This window comes from Epargyreus clarus, unplaced genomic scaffold (assembly GCF_041222505.1).
Source record: "Epargyreus clarus isolate Ecla_fem2 unplaced genomic scaffold, WU_Ecla_fem_2.2 ptg000014l, whole genome shotgun sequence".
In the NCBI taxonomy this organism is placed as follows: domain Eukaryota; kingdom Metazoa; phylum Arthropoda; class Insecta; order Lepidoptera; family Hesperiidae; genus Epargyreus; species Epargyreus clarus.
In genome coordinates this window covers 15,853,343-15,874,161 of record NW_027332222.1, presented here as the reverse complement: position 1 = coordinate 15,874,161, position 20,819 = coordinate 15,853,343, and the positions used below count along the sequence as shown (strand labels likewise).

The 20,819-nt window shown below is 36.0% G+C and overlaps 1 protein-coding gene across 4 annotated transcripts; it reads left to right on the top strand.

Annotated features, from left to right (window-relative positions):
* Nucleotides 1–1,524: 1,524 nt before the first annotated feature.
* On the top strand, nt 1,525–18,684 carry hep (hemipterous). 4 transcript variants are annotated; one of them, XM_073079205.1, is made up of 16 exons: nt 1,525–1,815; nt 4,116–4,192; nt 4,735–4,878; nt 5,299–5,526; nt 6,363–6,542; nt 7,286–7,432; nt 8,201–8,277; nt 8,560–8,826; nt 9,230–9,331; nt 9,692–9,773; nt 10,085–10,185; nt 10,481–10,563; nt 10,655–10,733; nt 11,122–11,225; nt 16,705–16,816; nt 17,298–18,684. In XM_073079205.1, exons 1-16 carry the CDS (start codon nt 1,671–1,673, stop codon nt 17,374–17,376), a joined length of 2,007 nt encoding a protein of 668 aa, XP_072935306.1. In that variant the 5' UTR covers nt 1,525–1,670; the 3' UTR covers nt 17,377–18,684. The 4 variants fall into 4 exon arrangements, with proteins under 4 accessions (XP_072935306.1, XP_072935307.1, XP_072935305.1 ...); XM_073079206.1 differs by having other exon boundaries at nt 1,526–1,815; nt 4,107–4,192; nt 16,777–16,816; XM_073079204.1 differs by having other exon boundaries at nt 1,526–1,815; nt 4,107–4,192.
* The last annotated feature ends 2,135 nt before the right edge of the window (nt 18,685–20,819 follow it).

Genomic DNA, 20,819 nt, shown 5'->3' with positions numbered 1-20,819 from the left:
AATACATAATTTTTTGTGATAACTTTTATCTATAATATACGCTAAAAAGACATATTTTATATTTTCTGATAATCTTTTTCTATAATATGCGCCATGAAGACGTATATTATATTTTTCAGATGACCTCTTTTTGAAAACGTTGTCATGAAACGAACTTAGGGGATGACTACTACATCTGGATTATCGATGATACTCCATAGTATTTGATACAAAATGATTTATGGTATAATTATTTCTCAACAATATATAGTACAATTGACTAAAATGTAATATAATACTTTACATTTTCCAACCAGTGGCAAGTGACGATAGCCTTGCAACACGACGCACCTGCACATTGTCCTGAGCACACGTATGTGGCCGCGCGGTATAATTTGTATTCGGTTATTCCAAGGTCGATTTTTATTCGTACGTCGATTGTTATTTCAAGGTCGATTTTTATTCGAACGTCGATTGTTATTCGTACGTCGATTGTTATTCGTACGTCGATTGTTATTCGTACTTCGATTTTTATTCGAACGTCGATTGTTATTCGTACGTCGATTGTTATTCGTACGTCGATTGTTATTCGTACGTCGATTGTTATTCGAACGTCGATTGTTATTCGATTGTTTTTTTGTTACTACGAATAAATCGACAATCGATTGTTGATTCCGTCGATTGTCGATTTATTCGATTGTTTTTTTTAGAACAATCGCCCATCGCTAGAATAGACCAGAGAATTAGATGAATGAAAGGTATTTCCGTTCGTAAATAAAATCTCATACTAATTTATGTCGATCTGTCAAAATGAAAATTTCGCAAAATTATTAACAGATATAATTTTAAGTGGAAAATAAGGGTGAAACTAAACATTTTTGGATAACTCATATGGATTTATTTATAAAATTATCCCTACAAATGGGTTATAAATAAAAACAAATTGTTTATCACGCTTTCTGAACGTTATATAATCTTTGACTGCTTTATATTTCTAAAGGTTGCTTTACACTGGTCATAATTTGGTCCAAAGAGATATAACAAACGAATATTTTGATATATTACTTGATTAGTAATATATCAAAATATATTTTTGTGTCTTCTTATTTGAATAGTTTAAAGTATTTTCAACAAGTGGTGCCACTGTCGATTTTACAATTATATAGTAAATTTAGTTATTTTAATTCGTTGTCATATTTCATTGGTAAAAATTCAAACTTTAATTAATTTGAGAAATGTATATATACAAAACGTTGGAGCTGTAGCTATGTAATATTTATTATAAGAATGAACTCCTGTATTGATTGTGGTAGTCAGTCAGTAGTGCATAAATGCCTTAAATATTTGTAGTAAAAGTATGTTGCAAGTTTTGTATCTTATTATTTAAATATCTAATTAATTTCTGCAATAACTTGGCGACTTTATAATTGTGATACCCATTGAAAATTTTGTTTAAAATTATTACGATTCATTTTTTTTATCTCTTTGCATAATAGTGATGATTGAACGAACTTCAAACAAGTGTACATTATGGTAAATGAATGTGAATGAAATGAACGAATGGAGTTCTGTGAAGGAAAGAAATCTTTGGACTGCTTGCAGCTTTTTGACTGTAATTTTGTGTAAATAAAATAATAAATGTTTAGAAATAAGTACTTAAATGTGACCGGTGGATAATTTTAGTTATTATAATGTCAAATAGTTCAATAGAAGGGAAGCTAAAAGGTTTACAAGAACGCCTTGAGAATGAATTGCGTGTTCGTCGAGATGGTGCTATCCACAACCCAGGTGGACTGGGGACTCCCAAGCCTGGGAGCCAGCGGAGGATACGGCCTCGTACGTATTTGTGAAAACAGTTAACGTTTATCTATAAAAATCCGGACAAATTCTGTTCGTTAATGTCTGCTTGCCTGCTATCATAACATTTGTTTTCTTCGCGTTGTCTCGTTTATTTTCATTGATTCTGAAGTAATATAGTTGTTATTTAACGTTTTATGGGACGAGGGGTATGTTAAGTTGTTATCCATCGCCAGAAAGTAGTTGAATCTTGTTAAATAAAACAGTTTCTGCACTAAGTTTGAAGTGCACAAGTGATAAAGGTTAAAGAAGCATTTAGGGGTTATAAACATTATACAATAGGACCATTACCAAATGTTTACCTTTTCCGAGCAGTATGATGTATGCAGAGCCCCTACAGTGGTTTCTGTGCATTGCAAACACATTATTAGCATAAATTGGCATTGGACAAACAGTGGGTGGCATTCATATACATGTATACAATATTGTTGGTTTATTATGTTATTATTTTGTCTCTTCCTATTGTTTCATATAGTTTGGTGTAGATTTCATATATAAATAGATAAAGTGATTACTTTTTGTATGTTGTTTTGCTATTGTACTGCTAGATACTGTTGAACTTGGTGGTTGGAGCTTAGGAGCATACTTTCCGTATGAGGTCAAATTCAAATAGGACCATTTTTCTATTTGCAGTGACCTCTTAATTTGATTTAACAAACTACTCACAATCTATACTATAACAGTGTTATTAATATCTAGCTTTCAAAATCTCAATTTATTATCAAAATAAAATGATTCCCTTATTTTAACCCATGCATGTATAAATTAAAAGATGAATTTCAAATCCTGAAGGATGACAAAACACAAAATGTAATCATAATATCACAATTGCACCATGACTTCATCTTAACTAATCTGCTGTCTCAGATTACTTACCGGGAGTGTTTTATGAGCCCTCGACTCAGAATCTATTTACAGCAGTGTCATGATTTCTTCAGCACTGATTTCTATGACTCAATGACTACTGGGTAGTGTTTAATCTGTTTCTCTTGTATCAGATAATTGTAGTGTAAAAGGATATTGGGCAATGTATTTCCCACATAGCATCTTCCATTTTTTTTTTTCTTATTTTATTCAGGCAAATGATCAGCCAGTCCCCCTGGTGGTGATTTCTGCCTATGGATATCTATAATTAACATTAGATAGGATTACAGTCCCGAGCTTGACCACAAACTCAGTTGGAACACCTCTTATGCCTGTTATGCCATCCTTACTTCACTCTTCAAACCAGAACACAACAATGCTTAACACTGCTCCTATAAGGCCAAAATAAGGGTGGTGGCGCCACCAGCGTTGATCCAAAGCATTCTACCACCTTCGAATTCTACTATTTCATTAATAATTTCAATTAAGATTTAAGATTGCAATAGGTATAATATAAATATTACATCAGAATGTAATCTTTCTAAAACACCAAATATAAAATACTACAGGTTGAGAAATGACTGATAACAAAATATTTACGATAAATTGTTTATAGTGAGATAATCATAATACGTAATCTAAATCAGTGATGCAACAATTGCCTGATGCAATACACCTACACAATAATATAATTTTTATACAATCAGTTAATATTACTGTTACTATTTTAATATAAGTAAATTTAATATAAGTAATTAAGTTTATTACTTACTTATTAATTGAAATTAATGGAGTGTTATTAAATTAATAAATATATCAATGGTTTTAGTTAATGATTGCAAAAAGTAAATAGATTTTTTTTTGCAATGAATAAAAACATAATATATATCAACAATGTTTTTTAAACCCATTCATAAGAAATGTTCCATTGATTTCCTTTCCTTGTTATTGAGAGGGTTGATAGCCTCGTTCCGCGCAGTCTGGACGGTTGCCAGGCCGTGCAATGTGTTTGCAGTTAAATGATTTGTTTCCAATTGTGTTACACCTATAAACTTATCAACAGCTTAAGATGACAACTGGTTTTTTATATAATAGGAGTAGAAAGTTTGTTGCAGTTCATCTGATTTAATTTGGAGCATGGTCATAGTGTATAGAGACATAACACAAAGGCTCAGAATAGTTAAAAATCCTTAGATATCTGCTTTATAAGGGATGAGTTTAGTATTTTCTATGGTAAACCTTTGTGTTTCACATCAGTTTATATAAAGAGGGGAGAGTGATTCCGGAATCAATAGAACACCTTAAATATCTTTTTAAATTTATTTTATTTTAAGTATGGTGTAGGTGAAGCTTCCAATTTCAATATACGAGTACTATATATTTACATAACAATTACAATTTTTAAGTGTTCACAGCCCGAGATATACCAGCATTACCACCAAGATCACCACAGGCCACTGAGACTGAGTATCGAATGCGAGAGGTTTACAAGGTATAGGATATACAATTTCCGTACCAAGCGTGAATACGTTGACAAGTGGAAAATGCACAATTTTATTGCATCTATGTGCAGTATTTGGTGAGAATTATTTAAATGTTTACAAGTGGCATGTGTATGGTAAAAATACCCGTTAACTTACCTATTTACTCACCATATAGGTAATTCAAACAATCTTAATGTTTATTATGATTAAAAAATATAAAAATGTGTATATATAAATATTTGTATAAGTAGGTCGTATCAATATATTCACGCCTGGTACTCATTTAATGTGTTAATAGCAGTAATTTAAATAAAAGATAAACATGCTTATTTCATATTTTCATTTTTATTGAAAAAAAATATTTCCAAACTTCTTTAGATCTTCTATAATAGTTTATCTTATTTTATATTTGTCCATTAAAACAATTTAATGCAACGATACCTACTTCTTGTCTATTTTAATGCAAATAATTTAAATCTCCTTTATCGCCAATAATTCTTGATAAAAAGTCAAAACAAAGTAATTTAGTTTTTTCTTTCCCCATGTCCAGGTAAGTGGCAAGTTGAACGTGGACGGCGTAGAGTACAAGTCGCACGTGGACGACCTGCAGCAGCTGGGCGAGCTGGGCAGCGGCACCTGCGGCCATGTGGTCAAAATGCTGCACCGGCCTTCCAGCGCTGTTATAGCTGTTAAGGTGAGCTGGCAAATATGAATTATGTTGTTAGAAATACATGGGAGTAAATATTGGTTAATAGGTCTTATTATTGAATTATGGTCATTTTTTGTTTTGACTTTTACTTTTATTTATATTATTTTTTAAATATTGTCCTTCGAAGACTTACGAACCATAATACGCAACTGGTTACATTTTTATAATACTTTGTGATTATGGAGAATATGCAATTATTATAAGTAACATACAAGTAATAAATAATTAAATACAAGTAAAATCACAAATTGTGAAAACTCTAAATAAAAATAATAAAAACCTGTCAAGCATATGTGATTACGCTGTGATTAAGCATACATTACATAACAGATCTTGTTAAATAATGTAAAATTTGAGCAAGGCTGAATTTTTTTATTAAACTGTTATAAACCTTATCTTTTATAGCAAATGCGTCGTTCGGGCAACTCGGAAGAGACGAAGCGCATCCTGATGGACCTGGACGTGGTGGTGCGGTCGCACGACTGCCCGTACATCGTGCGCTGCCTCGGCTGCTTCGTGACGGACGCGGACGTGTGGATCTGCATGGAGCTGATGGCGTCCTGCTTCGACAAGCTGCTCAAGCGGCTCGGCGCGCCTATACCCGAGGCTATACTCGGGAAGGTTACGGTTGCGGTGAGTCTAAGGTTTTTTATGTTTGACTTAAGGTCTGCTCCAAATAACGTCCAAACTAAAATGTCTAGCAATAGCCAAGGTTCCGGCAGTGAACAGTCTTTCTCTCTTTCTCTTTCTCATGTCATTTTGACGCATATTCAAATCTTAGATTCTGTACATAAACTGGTTAATCAATTACAATATAAATTATCATTACATTATGTTGTTTCATCACCTATATCAAATGTACAGCTCAATTGTAATATTAGGATAGACAAGCTAAACTCCAGAATGTAATTAACTAATTCTGAAGAGCCATATTTGTTTACAATGACCCCATAGCTGTTTGGTTTTGACAAGTATCTGTACAACATCAGAATTGATAAGTTCAAGGTGAAAATTATCATAATATGTCATTGTCATATAAATCAAAACTGTGTGCTGGCGACGTTCTGTAAGAATCTGTTAAGACGATATTTAAAATTACATGCGAGATACAAATGTTACGCATAAAAAGTATTTGTGGTATATTATAAAAGTGCATTAGAAGCTTTATTTCTAGTATCTAATATAAGTTTAATAATCTTCCGTGATACAGTATGTTGAAGGCGTCACTAGAAACAACTGGGAAAAACATTTTATCCATTTGTGTTTGTGTGGCAGTTTTTGGGTACATATATTTATCTACTATGTTTTTCTCTTAATTTGCTTGAATAAGTGTAACTTCTTGGACGTTAACATCTCTTCCATTTCCTCTGAACGTAACCTTTTTTTAAAATTTTTATTATTTATTTTATGTTATTTATTTTAATTATTTAGTTTATTTGTGGGAAAATAAACTTTATCCTTGTTCTCAGACGGTGAACGCGCTATCGTACCTGAAGGACATGCACGGCGTGATCCACCGCGACGTGAAGCCGAGCAACATCCTGCTGGACGAGCGCGGGAACGTGAAGCTGTGCGACTTCGGCATCAGCGGCCGCCTCGTCGACTCCAAGGCGAAGACGCGCAGTGCTGGCTGCGCGGCTTATATGGCGGTCAGTGGAAACGTCCTTTACATCTTGAGCTTTTGGAGCATTAACCTTCACAGTAGTTTTGAGGTCGGATTAGAAATGGCCCTTTCTACTTGATAGTGGAGTTGAAGTATTAACCCTCCAACCGCCAAGTTTTAAGGTAGAGTTACTGAGTTATTAGGGGATCATAAGCCTTTGTCCCTGTAGTTCCGGGACCAGAATAGGGCTACGGTATTCCCTGCCTGTCGTAAGAGGCGACTAAAAGGGGCTTCCGGGGTTGCGGACGGCAAGAGTGGGAGCTCGAACCGCCCGGCCAGCAACCCCGGGATGGACGGCGGTATGTGTGGTCGCATACGGTCGTGAACACCAGATGGTGTGGTGAGTTTCAAGCTCACCTGGGCGGAGCCCGACGGGGCAACGCGCCAAGTGGACTCCGGTTGCGTTCCGTTGGAGATCCCGGAGTCCTCTACGCAGCGCCGAGGACCAAAAACATCCAAGCTAAATGTGGTACAAATGGTGATTTTGTTGGCTTTGTGTGTGTCCATGCCGCTCACGACACAGGGAATCGTAGTGTAGGTCGGTCAGTGTAGAAAGCGCCTTTTCGATTAATTGACAGCAGACTGATCGTATATTAATTTAGTCATAATTACACTTATACAAATACACAGACCAATATAGAAGTTATTTGATGTCTGTGTAGCCGAGGATTGAACCCGGAAGGTGCATGGCATATTGGTGTGGTTTATAAAGTTTATTATTGCGTGCAGCCCGAGCGGATAGATCCGCCGGACCCGAGCCGGCCGGACTACGACATCCGCGCGGACGTGTGGTCGCTGGGCATCTCGCTCGTGGAGCTCGCCACCGGTGTCTTCCCCTACAGAGACTGTCAGAACGACTTCGAGGTGCTCACCAGGGTGAGTTGTCATTGTGGAACTTACCACATGAAGGTGGTAGAACCCTTTGCGGTTCGACTCCGGCAGCACCACCGCCACAACTATTTTTGCCTCAACAGCAGTGTTGAATGCTGCTGTGTTCTGGTTTGAAGGGTATGGTACGGGAGAGATACTTTTCCGAGGCGTTCCAGCTTAGTCCTCAGGGGTAGCGGCGCATCTGTGGCCGACCTCAGGTAGAAATATCGAATCCTATGTGGGGTTGATTGCATATGTCCATGGGCGGCAGTAGCCACTTACCATCAGATGGACTGCATGCTCGTCTGCTACTCTTATATTATAAAAAAATAGCTATCGTAGCTTGGTGCATTTTTATTAGGTACCATTCGAAGCTGGATCTCTGCCGAGACCAAAACAGAAAACGAACCTTCGGGTATTTTTTTTTATTTCGCCCGAGATTTACACACTGATTGCGTCATTTCTGCAAGTTAATTTATATTTTTTTGATTCAATAAGGGCACATAAAAAATAAAAACAAAAGTGTGACTGGGCAAACGCGGCTCGTTGGCGTACTGAAAGTCAAGTACATATTAACGCCTGCTAGGGAAACGTCCGAGTACAGCCGAACGCAATCTAAAAGTTCACAAGTGTATGTTTTGGCTGAGCCGAAAGGTTTGGCCTGCAAAGATTGTACAATTGACTTTATATTCCGTTATGAATCCGTGTGAAAGAAGTCGCAAGCACAACTTATAATACATATTGTGATGATAGTAATCCGATCTTGACGTACAGGTAATATCGGACGACCCGCCGCAGCTGCCGGACACGTCCGAATTCACACCGGAGTTCAAGTCCTTTGTTTCACAGTGGTAATGTTCCATTCTTTTATATTATAATAAAGTACATTATATATTTAAAAAGTTTTATCAAAAGTAGGAAATAAAATTATTACATAATATTTTATGTCAGTGATCAGTAATTTATTGCTTAACCAACAGGTACATAAAATTATAGTATCTACAATGGTAGTGGTTTCTTTGTGTATACCGTAAGGGCGTGCAATTTTTATACAATATAAGTATCATACTAGTATGAAAATAACTCTAGTTATTTTAATTAATTATTATTTTTATATTATATCTTTCTTCCAGCCTAACCAAAAACTACAGACAGCGTCCGAAATACGTGAAGCTTCTAGAGCATCCGTTCGTAGTGAAGTCGGCGCGTAGTTCTGTGTCGGTGGGCGCGTGGTACGCCTCGCTGCCCATCAGCGGGCAGAGCACGCCGAGCAAGGCGGGCTCCAGTATCTCCGTCACTAGCAACGGTTACGAGGCGCCACCTACGCCGCAGCCCGTCAGGAACTTCGTGACCAGCTCACAGCATTGGACGCCGGAGCAAGTCACGCCTACTCCGAGCAGGTATGGGAAGCTTAAATACAAGTTCTTATTAATTAACCTTTTGAGACTCATTCAGTTAATGATGATCTCCACTTATATCCATTTACAAAAACAACTAACCACGCAATCTATAAAATGTTACGTAAAGGAAAAAAGCATTTCAATTCGCAATAATAAATATTATGTTTATATTATATATCAATGTGTAAAATCAATTTAATAATAATTTCCTGTCAATTAAGTTTTATAAAAAAGTGACGTAGGTTACACTTGCATGGTGTAAATTTAACATTAACCCTTCAAAAGTGTTTAATTATCTTCTCTCTATTTCTTTTACTGATAATGAAGTAATTTATTAATTATTCGAATTATGCGATTTACATGAATATGTAATCTTTTGAATCGTAATACATGTTATGTGCAGAGCGTGGTGGGCTAGTACGTGCGCGAACGCCGGCGGCAGCAGCTCGCAGCCCGCCAGCCTCGAGACTGACTTCTCCAACCACTCCCCTTATCCCAGGCGCAGGTTTGTTTTATTTATTATTATAATCTGGTTACATTAACTTATAAACGTCAAATTAATATATAAATTGTATTTTTGCATGTTATTAGCGGTTGCAAAACAAATTTAGAAGTGATAGTTTAGTTAATTTATAGTTCCTAACCTATTATGAAGTTTAAATCTATCCTGCATTCATATAATGATATTGAGTGATGATTTTAGTCATACCTGATATTGAAATCAGAATACAGCGAGACTTACATTGCCATTATGAAACTGAAATAAATGCGGGAGTGGTTTCGTCGCCGTCCAGCCCTGAAAGGTTCTAAACAAGAGTTCTATACAACAGTATGAGCAAGGTAATGATTTCTCCTGTTTTTACAGGACGATCGACGCCCGAGCGTCCCCGCCGCCGCCGCCCGCGCGCCGCGTGTCCGCTGACAACCGCCTGCGCGCCTCGCCCGCTGTACGTACCCTACCTTATCACACAGAAACACTAAATGCACTTATACAAATCACTGCACATTGCCCATAATCATGAATCATAAAATCGCATAATCGCCATAAACAGAGACCAACTACCACGATACACCAGCATTTATTACTTCAGTCTACTCGCCAACACGTACCATTCATATCCGTGATCCTAAGCCACCACTTACCACCATACTATATAAACTAACCACACTTTCTTAGAAAACACCATATACTACAATAGCCATCATAGCCATAAATTATACAGTTAAATTTTTTAAATAAATTTTTTTCGTATTACAGAGTTCAGGGAACACAAGTCCAATAGTGTTGCAGCGGTTTTACCACCAAAGTCAACAGCGGCGGTCGCGAGTCGACCAGCACGCCACGCCCCGGCATAGGAGGTATATTATTATTTTTTAAATTTATGTACAGGGTGATGAAATTAATTTAACATTAACAAGTACACAAAGGAAGTTCTACAAAGGAAGTTGTCCTTTGTACTACATTTTTGTTTGCTGTTTTATTTTTTAAGCAAAATATCTAACAATCATAGACCGGCATTTTTGATGGTCACTATATGTGTGTCATAGAGAATTATTTTTTAAAGGTCCCCTTGGTTTAAGGAAATATACACGAAATGTATAAAATATTACACCTAATGAGTCAATAATATTGGTTAAATTGTGTGTTTTACAGTTTAAGTAGGGAACACAGTACGGGGCGGTCGCCAGAGCCGCCGCCGCGGACGAGTAGACAGCACGCGATGCTGGGCCACGAAGGTAAAGATAATACCTACAGATAATTGTTTTTACCTGTGTTTTTGATTTGAATTCATTCAATTATAACTATGTGTAACAATTATTGTTACAGCGAACGGCAGCACCGAGTTGGAGCCGCCGCCGCTGCACGACCGGTTGCATCCTCCCTCGCCGTTACTACTTAATGATAGGTATTTATTTGTATTCAGTACTACTTTGATAAATAATATTATTACTCCTAGTTTGTTATGATATGCAGGTGATGAAGTTTAGGCATTGATATTCTCATATAATTGTGCCACATTATATCAATTATATTTTATAAACTAATTTGGGTAACATCGACCCGAAACTATATATCACATCAATAATGGTTGTATGTTTAAGAACCATAGCTACGTATTTGCAAGATAAGCAACATAGTATAATTTAGAGAAAAACCGAACAAACATACTCTATGTATAGATGAAGTTCATTAAGTCCGACTAATTCCCCATTACACACTTCTAATACTGATCCATAATTTTTGAAGCAATTGTTCTGGTAACAAGAGATTTAATTATAAATGTCCACTCGCAGGTTATCGGAAGGTCGTAGCCAGAGCCTGACGCGCGCGGAGCTCCGCAACGGGTTCCGCGCGGAGCCGCCGCCGCCGCCCGCCAAGCTGCTGCACGACGACCAGGGTGAGTGTGGCCCCGCCAGCCTCGCCGGCACCGCCAGCCTCGCGAGCCTCGCGCGCTGGCTCAAGCGGCACGTCTGCTGGAAAGTAACGGGGCTGCTCGAACACGAGTAGGGTGGAACGTTAGCTGATACTGACGCGTGTGTACGGTGTGAGTTCGCTTCGTATAGATTTAACGCGTCGCGGGCGTCCGTCTGCAAGCAGTTATAAGCAAAAAAAGCAGTGATAGCCTAATGGTTTTGAAACTCAGACGCGAACGAGGGGTCCGAGGTTCAAATTCTAGGCATGCATTTTTTATTATGGGCGGTAAAAAAAAAAATATCACTTGCTTAAAACGATGAAGGAAAATATCGTAAGGAAACCTGCATACCTGAGAAATTTATATAAAAATAAAATCTCAAGGTATGTGAAGTCTACCAATACGCACTTGGCCAGCGCGGTGGACTACGGCATAATCCTTCTCATTCTGAGAGAAGACCCGTGCCCAACTGTGGGACAATAATGGGTTGATGACGTGACGACGATGACGGGCGTCCGTCGCGTATGCACATGCGCTGTTCAACTGATTTTTAGAAAAGTATACGAGCGGGCGCGCGCCGCGTGCAAACGCAACCGTAGGCTACTGTCTGACGCGTAATTTCAAATCAAACATGCTACCGTGTACACTCGCCAGTTTTAGAGGTCGCCTTTAGATCTGTTAGGCTGTTGTGTCGCCAACAAAAGTTTAAACATATTTTAATATAACCGAGTTTTCCTTTTTGCTAAGTTATTAGTTTAATGGGCGGCAATCAACATAGAAAAATACTAACATAGGTATTCGCATCTGATGAGGTCTCATCATGAGACCAACCCAATGGTTTAGATTAAGGGTACAATTTATATTGTTTCCCGTTCTATGTGGTCTACTTGTGTGAACAGCCGTGAAAGCTTTTTAATTTTTATAAAGGATCATTAGAAACAGCTAATTTTGAAATCAGATTATATTGTTTTATTTTGGGATAAAATATAATACGATCATAATATCTTACAATTTTAATATGAGGCGTAAGCTTCATAAGTGAAATAAGTTAAAAAAAAGTAGAATAAACTATATTCCAATCAAGATATCATAATGACAATAAGCTTATAATCATTACAGTCCTGTTACTTTTTATTTACTATCATAAAACATATTATATTAAATGGAAAAGGTGCCTTCACTCTATATTCTATATCATAAATTTGAGGCCATGTAAAATAAATATTGTCAGATATGGTGTACGTACACAGATGGTGTCACCTACACAAAGATTTATATTTTTTTACAACCTTGATACATAAGCTTATCTTATATATTTTTCGATATACTGCATATTAATAAAATAACTTAAGACACAACAAGGATTAGGAAACTAGACTAAGAATTATGCATAATATTCGATTTAGTATTAAATTAATAACGTGACACAACAAGACGAGAAGACTAGATTAGAATTATGCATAGTATATTATGGCAAAAATGTATTTTGTTGCTACAGAATTATACTATTACTTATATACAATTTGTTTAAATAAAAACACAATGAAAAAATATAATTCAATGAGAGCTAATTAACGATTAAAAGCAAATGTGGAACAAATATATCGTCTGACAGTGCTAAACTGCTAATTCCAATATATGCTAGAAAAATAAATAATTACAGAATTATATTTCGTACAAATATTGTATCAGTAAATAATATTTTTATGTCTATTAAATTGACTTGTATATTTTGTAATATATTTGTACAAGGAGTTAGCAAGTTACCACTATCCAAAATTATATTTTAGTTATAGAATTGTAATACTAATCGATGGCAGCCAGCCTATGACAACGTTCAACAGTCACTGTTTGCGACATTCAATACTAAATATAAATATAAAGAGAATATGCTGCGCTTGCCACTCTCGCCATTCAAATGCTGTGATGGGAAATGATTGTGTACACGCCTTAGCTTTGCTTACTAATTTCCAAAACATTGGGGTAATTTATTGTATAAACGGACTACGGAAAGTTTGGCTGTTCTATGTATATCTAGTCTATCGCTATACACTTCCTGGTCGCTAGGTCGCTTTGTCAAAAATATCTCACTAAAATCAAAAGCACACTTACACAAATGCAATTTGGGTATGTAAAAGGTAGTTGATGATACATTAAGTTTCGTGTGATATCGTATATTAAATCAGAAGATTTAGAGCTATTATATTGGTCTATGACTCTTATATATTAATAACTGAATAGAAACAATTATATTGCGCATTGTTTTGAATGAAAATGGATATCGCAAATGAGTTGTATTAAGACTTTGTAAAGAATTTGAGCTACGTTGATTTTTATTAGCTATATGCATAACAGTTGGAATATACGAATATTATAAACTTAAACATAAAAACAAACACACTATGAAGGTCTACTTTATAGGCTACCATGCTGGTCTGGTAGAAATATTTATTTTTTATAGATGTATTTTTGTGTAAGATGCAACCACTTAAATGTTTCCATTTATTACCTTGTAATCATCACATGTACATAATTAACAGTAAATGTTGCCATTACAAACAAACTGTTCTGTTGAATAGATGAAGAAAGATTCAGAGTGGCACACACGCGCTTAGCGAGGTTCCAATGGTTGCTGGTGTGCGTGAGGAGCCCGCGACACCTGCGCACAGTTTCCACTCAGAAAACAACGTAGAGGTGCTCCCACCAGCGCCATCTAGCATACACAAACAACTCATTTTATGTTTCAACTGTTCTAATTAGATACCTTTGTTTTTTAAAACGAAATTTGTTCGCAAGAAAACAATTTACATTCATAGACATTTTTTTTATAATTTACGGATACATATAGATTTTTTTTAGTTTATTGCAACATTGCATTCGATCTGACACAATCATTTCCCTCGCCGAACATCACTTCCACATTACTTGTCTCATGGTACCTTCCCCCCATTGTGTAAATAGAGTAACAGTTTACCGAGCGATTATAATAAAAGTGATTGCAGTATCGATACAACTATATCGATAATTCGCTTGGTAACGTCGGTATTATTCGCTTCAGACTAGCTTAGCAGTCACTAGTGTTCGGTAGTCGACGGACTCGACGTAAAGTTGTGTTAGAAGTGAAACTAGTTGTATATTGTAAGCTGCTACTAACTTTATAGTGCTTAAAATCGGATCTAAACGTTTAGTTGTTACTATTTACATGAATGGAGAAAGTCTGATTATGTCACAACTTTGAAAGTGAAAAATCTTGTGAAATGAATTTTGATTAACAAATAGCTTTGACTCTATGGATATTCTAGGGAATCTGGGTTTCATATATGGACTCTTCGACTTTCTTGCGAATGATTTGTCATGACATCTAGTGAAAATATCTGGTGATTGTTTTGTCCTCGGGACCATGGGAACATGGTAAACACAAGATTGGGAATATTATTGTGGGGTTATGGTGATTGTACCATCTACTATCTGTATCATAACCCTACAGTAACTCAATAGTAGTCGTCATTTTTTTCATCTTGGAATAAATACATTTTTTATATGTCGACTAATCTAAGTGTCCAATCCAAAATTCATGTTTTTTCCTTGTGTACATAAAGGTCAAGCTATTCAAACAATATAATTACAATGTCCTAAAAGTGATGTAATCAGACTTATCCATAAAATTCTGATGTACTTTTCAAATCTGTAATGTCTTTAAAATTTAGTGTCCATTTTGTTGTACTTGTTGTTCACCGGTCCATATTGTTTGAACCAATGTTAAGCCACCAAAAATTTGGTTAAATAGGCTTTGAATACGACGAAATTTTTAAGAAAATTAGTTCATTTTTTAACATTTTAATTGTAGTTTTATCAAATTCGGTCACGTGACACTTTTACTTATTTTACCTACTTGAAAATTCAGCATGTCAGCACACTGAATAAACTATAAACCGTTTGGCCTAAATAAAAAAAAAAAAATTAGCCCAAATGTTGGTCAATATGTTGGTTCAAACAATAGTTCCGATGCAACAAGCCCTGTGCTTTGCCGCTGTCTCCTCACGCGCCCTACACATCGCCTGCCATCTGTCGCTCTGTCACATGCCTCGCTACACTAAACACGAGCCTAACACCTCGCTAGCGGCCACTTTGCGGGACAAGCTTCGGGCCTCTACTGTTATATGGAGTCTACGTTCCAATGATAGGGTTTGGGCCGTTTGTATTCGGTGTTATAGAGGTATTGGATGTACTGGATTTTGACCTGGTTGTATTACCTGTATTCTTTTACTACAAAATGTTGATGCAATCTGATATGATATATCTGAATATCATAATACAATTTTACAAAACAGATTATCAACAGCCATTATGAGCGCATAAAACAATAAATAATATTTTAATTAACCTAATGATACATGAAATCAATCAATCAATCTTATCAATCTTATTGTGTGATTGAAATTTGTACGGTCATCAATGGTATAGAGAGAGGTTCAGAATAATATTATTATTTGTTTAGTTTTGGATGATTTTCCTTTAAATTACAGCAACAAATTGATGAGTTAAATTTTATACTACAAAATATCTTTAAATGTATCGACATGTCAAGTTTAATCAAGAACTTCAATTTTGGATTCTTGTATTTAATTAATATTCAAATCATATTTTAAAAGTTTTTACAAAAACATTTTTTTAACAACGTACACAAATTGTGCAAGCGGTCCAAACTCCTCCCATGTACAGTCGCTTCGGTAGTTTGGTAGCAAGGTGTGGGGTGTCAATGTTGTCAGCTCCTCATGGTCACGACGTCATGGCTTCGCTGTTCACCTCGCCGCGAGTAACACTGGCCAGGCATATGGTATGGCATGGGAGCTCTTTGGTTACGACTGTACAAGGCAGTTTAAGTTTAACTTTAGTATTCATAACGTGCGGTGTGTTGTATGGTTATGGATAAAGTTAAGGTACATTTTTTTGATAATACATCATTCAAATGGATTTTATGTAAAACAGGACGAATATATTAATTGAATATGACGTTGAATTATGTTACATGTTGAGAATTTATACGGTTACTTCGTCTTAATTGGATCGGGAAAAAAATAATGAAGTGTCATTCTTTTACAATTTCTACATGAATTATCACAGGTATTTGTTTCTTTGTGACCGAAAAAAAATAAAGTAATAGCTAATTTATTTATCGTTTAAAGATACTCGTAAAGCATTATTAAAATTTAATTTTATTCAATGGATCATACTGTTTCTATACCCTATATATAGTTTAAACGAATACATAAATTCGATAATTTAAAAATGTAAATTTAAAATCGATTTTCAATACAACACACCGCTCTTGAAACAAACTCACGACAAGCATTCGTATTTGGATTGTTCACGTACGAAACCAAAGAGTTACCTTGCGAGTGGGTAGCGCCGGGTGTCGTGGGGCGGCGGTGGGCGGGCGGAGGGTGACGCTGGTGTGCCGTAGGCTGGCTGCACTCGCTGGCCGGGCTGGTGAAGCGCCGGCTCAGCGGGTACGTCAAGTGGCATCACGTTGCAGCGCGCCGCGACCCGAGGCACGCGCACCTCGTGCACAACAGGTGAGCGACGACACTACTCCTTACGCTAATAAACAATCCCATCTGTTTTAAAGCACTTATTAATCCAATCATCGAGATGGAACTTTCTTACGAAGTAGCTGTTTGCCTCTTAATGACATAGTTGCCTCTCATGATATCTTTGAGAAGATGTGGATTATGATATCATAAGGTAAATACAATACAACAGTAGTGAATAAAAATGCATATTAATAATTACCATCATCATATAATAATTACCATCGTGTGGACTTGTCTCAGTTAAAAAAAAATATATATGATTGAAGTCAATAGGCATATATATGTACATAAATACCTAAATCAGAACCCAACAGCATCCAGGTGATAACCTCTGCAAAGAATTTGTGAACTGATTCTACGCTGATTCATTCGCCATTTAACATTAAATCTGTTACGCTCTATTTGTTAGCTCCTTCATACTCCATCTAATAAAAATGTTGAATACATAATTATAATTATGAAGGTGGGGTACAAGCGAGAGTTGGAGCGTGCCGGGCTCGCCGCTGCCGCCGCGCGCCCCGCCTCCGCGCCCCGCCGACTAGCGCCGCCCGGCCCCGCCCACCGCCCGCTCGGCCCCGCCCACTGCCTCATGGACCCTGTACAAACACGACGACACTATGGTTCCGCTCTTATACCCAATGTATACTAATTATACATTGGTAAGTCATATTACATAAGTATTATGATTTTTTCGTACTGTTTAAAGAAATTGTCGATGGTAAACTACGTTGTGATTCGCAAAGTGACGGCTTGGATGGAAAGATATGTTAAAATAATATTTAATTTTCCAAAAATACATTTTAGTAACAATTATTTGTTTTTTAAAAAAATGTAAAAGGTCACAGACTATTAATCAATTAATTTACGTGCGTGAGTTATATTCCAGCATAATCTGCATGTGCAGATTGAATGATCAATAATATAATCATTCGGAGAAATTAAACATACGCGTACATAACGCATGAATTTTGGGCCTTTTTTATAAGGAGGCATAATGGTAATCTGGACTAGTGTAAAATCTCCGAGCCTTCCTGTGTGGATCACATCGTTTGTTTGAGTATATTCAATGAATTTGAACGCTTAGCTGACGAGATTAATTCAATATGAATTGTTACAACGTGTGCTGCCTTAGCTAGTATAATCTGGACGCTTGGAATATAGTCTTCTACTTCTAATATAAATTTCTAAGTTAAGAAAAAGAAGACTGTTCGAAACTGTAATATAAATCGCTACAAAGTATTAAATAACGTACATTTGTACCGTAGTTATTGGTTTTTAACGTTATCCGCTTGTTGTGTAAATAAATATTGCATAAATTAAATGAAGGTTTAACACAGCCCTAAAATAGGGCTACAAAAGGTTTATTAGAGGGGAGTTTAGTAACAGTGTACCTACTATTAGACTGTTTGATATATTTTTCATGAATAGGGTCGATTTATAATTTTCTTGTAAACATTAACAGCAAAAATATTAACTCCATGATATATGTCTAAAATAATATGCAAGCAATATTGTTGAAAAATATTATTATGCGGAGTCCTTTCCTTGCAATCTGCATTCATTTTCAATCATGGTCATTTGTCAGTTTCGCCCCTTTTGGCATTTGAGCTTAATAAGGGACGGGTTGCTATAGATAGATGGCGCGATAGATTCCACTGCAAGCAACGGTCTGTATATAAAGTATAAATCTACCAACAATGTTCAGTTATATTACCTCAAAACTATTGTAAGACATATTCAGTGGCCTTTGTGACACTACTCCCCGTACTTGTATAACAGTTTAACAAATGAATAAGAAATAACATAATTACAAAACGCGTTATAGCATCAAAATGTAGAAGAGTGGAAACCAAAAAGTTTCAAAGAGTTTTAGTGTAAATATGTTTTGTAAGGTTTGCGGCTATTTATTAACGCGCGATTTTGTATTTAGGCTGGCAACACTGTTTGCTCCATTACGGACATTTGGGAAGTCACGGGCTATGGTTATGTGAGATATATTGATACAATAAAGTATCTTGTTTTGGCTTTATATGTGTGGGAACATTTGAAGCCAGTGGTTAAATGTATGTTTTGTATGACCAATCATTGAGAAGTCAGTTTACCTATTTTCTCCACTATAAAAGGCTTTTATATTAATTCTTTCATTGATTCATAAATCCTACTCCTTCATGATTATTCCGGCATTCTTTACCCAATTGTGTCTTAAACTTAAACAAAAAAATCTGAGGATTGCACAATTTTTGCTACTTCGTCGTAGACCACTGGCAATATAGATTTTAGTAACCCAAAGCTGAGAACATGAAGTCTGTTTTGAGTTCATAATAAATAGAGTGAATAAGCTTGGTTTTTATTGTAGCCGAAATTGAATAGACATGTAAATGACATATTTATTGTTGCAATTAACTTTTAAAATCTCGAGTCTGTACTTTATTTTCTTTCTGTCTTCTTCTATTTTGTTCTATTCTGCTTTAAGATGACTAGTGAATATTTGGTCGCGAAGGTATTATTCCTACCGTATATTTTATTTTATCGTTCCTACTTCAATGTCTAATGCTGTCAATTTCAATTTCTGGCTGCAGTGATACCGCGCGCAATTCCTATTTTTTCAAATTCAAACATAGGTGATAGTGCTATATATTTTCATTGTAAATAACTTGTATTATATTGTTAAGTAACACCACAAACGCAATACAATACTTAAGAGCGAAGCCATTTTCTTTTATAGATGAAGAGTGTGAACGTTTCTACGCTGATGCTGGGTTTGTAACAAGTAGTGTAAGGTGTAGAGATCGCTTATGTAATTAATTGATTATTTTAATTGTAGATTATTATTGTGTACGTGTACATTTTATTTTTACGTTCGACCAAATGTATAGTTTAATTTTTTCTCGCTTCTTTGTACAGATTATTTTCAAGTTCGTAATTATGTGAACTGTACAGTCTTACGTATTTTTTGTTAGTTGAACTTTTATTTTATTCCTCGCGTGTTCATGTTCCGTATATAGTCAAAATAAAATGTCATGTTATTGCAATTTTTTCGTGACATTTTGAAATTATTTTTCATTTTTTAAAATACTAATGCTACTTTTTTATGATTGTTACCTGTTTAAAATAGTTCTCGTTAAGAGCTATAGTTATGTAAACTTATAATGAATATTATTGATGAGAAAATAATATTTTTATAGTTCACTGTAGCGAGAATAAGAATGTGCGTGCTGTTTGCTTTGAAACAATTGTATCTGTCATTGGTTAGTCTGTATACCGCGTACAATAATAACAATGTTGTGAATATGCAAATGTTGATAAAATTGTATGTATATGAATAGCTACCGAGTATTTTGTCGCCGTGCGTACCTAAGTCGCTGTGATTATGGAATAGGAGAGTAAATATATTTTCTTCATTTTGAAAGAAGTTACTCTGTGGTAGTGTTACCTGACAAATGGAAGGTTATAAAGCCCTTGCAGTTTAGAAGTCAATTATGCACACAAAATCTTCAATAAAATGTATTTTAAGTTAAATTCAGGTCATTCTATTCAAAGTTGACGTTCACACTAGGCAAAAGTGGTTAAGAATGTTTTAAAAATATAAAAGACAGCAATTTTGGTGCGCACGGCAATTTGTGGTTAGAGCATCGCGAGCCCCGCGTTGGGCGCCAGGGGTCGGCGGGTCCACACTTCTACCTTATTGGGAAGACTGACTGGTAGTTTTAGTAGTTTTCTACCCAACCCGACCCTAATACCCTCGTGAAACGCAACAGTAGATGGATAAATATTGTATTTAAGAAATAGTTGGGTGATATACAATTGTAAATAGCGAATAGTTATAGTGGGTCGGTGAAATGTCTAATTGTATTCTTAATGGTCAAATTAATGCTGATTTCGCACTAGCGCTGGTAAGGTTTTATTGATGGCTTCAGGGCAAGTTGGCATTGATTTGAACGGATTGTTAACTGGAGTTTGATTGGAATTTGTGACTGATATACAG

Excerpts from the sequence above, each read along its gene's own strand:
- hep (XM_073079204.1), top strand. The coding sequence starts at position 1,671 with ATGTCAAATAGTTCAATAGAAGGGAAGCTAAAAGGTTTACAAGAACGC. Across the intron at positions 8,827-9,229 it reads GTCACGCCTACTCCGAGCAG|AGCGTGGTGGGCTAGTACGT; the intron begins GTATGGGAAGCT and ends TGTTATGTGCAG. Across the intron at positions 9,332-9,691 it reads TCCCCTTATCCCAGGCGCAG|GACGATCGACGCCCGAGCGT; the intron begins GTTTGTTTTATT and ends CTGTTTTTACAG.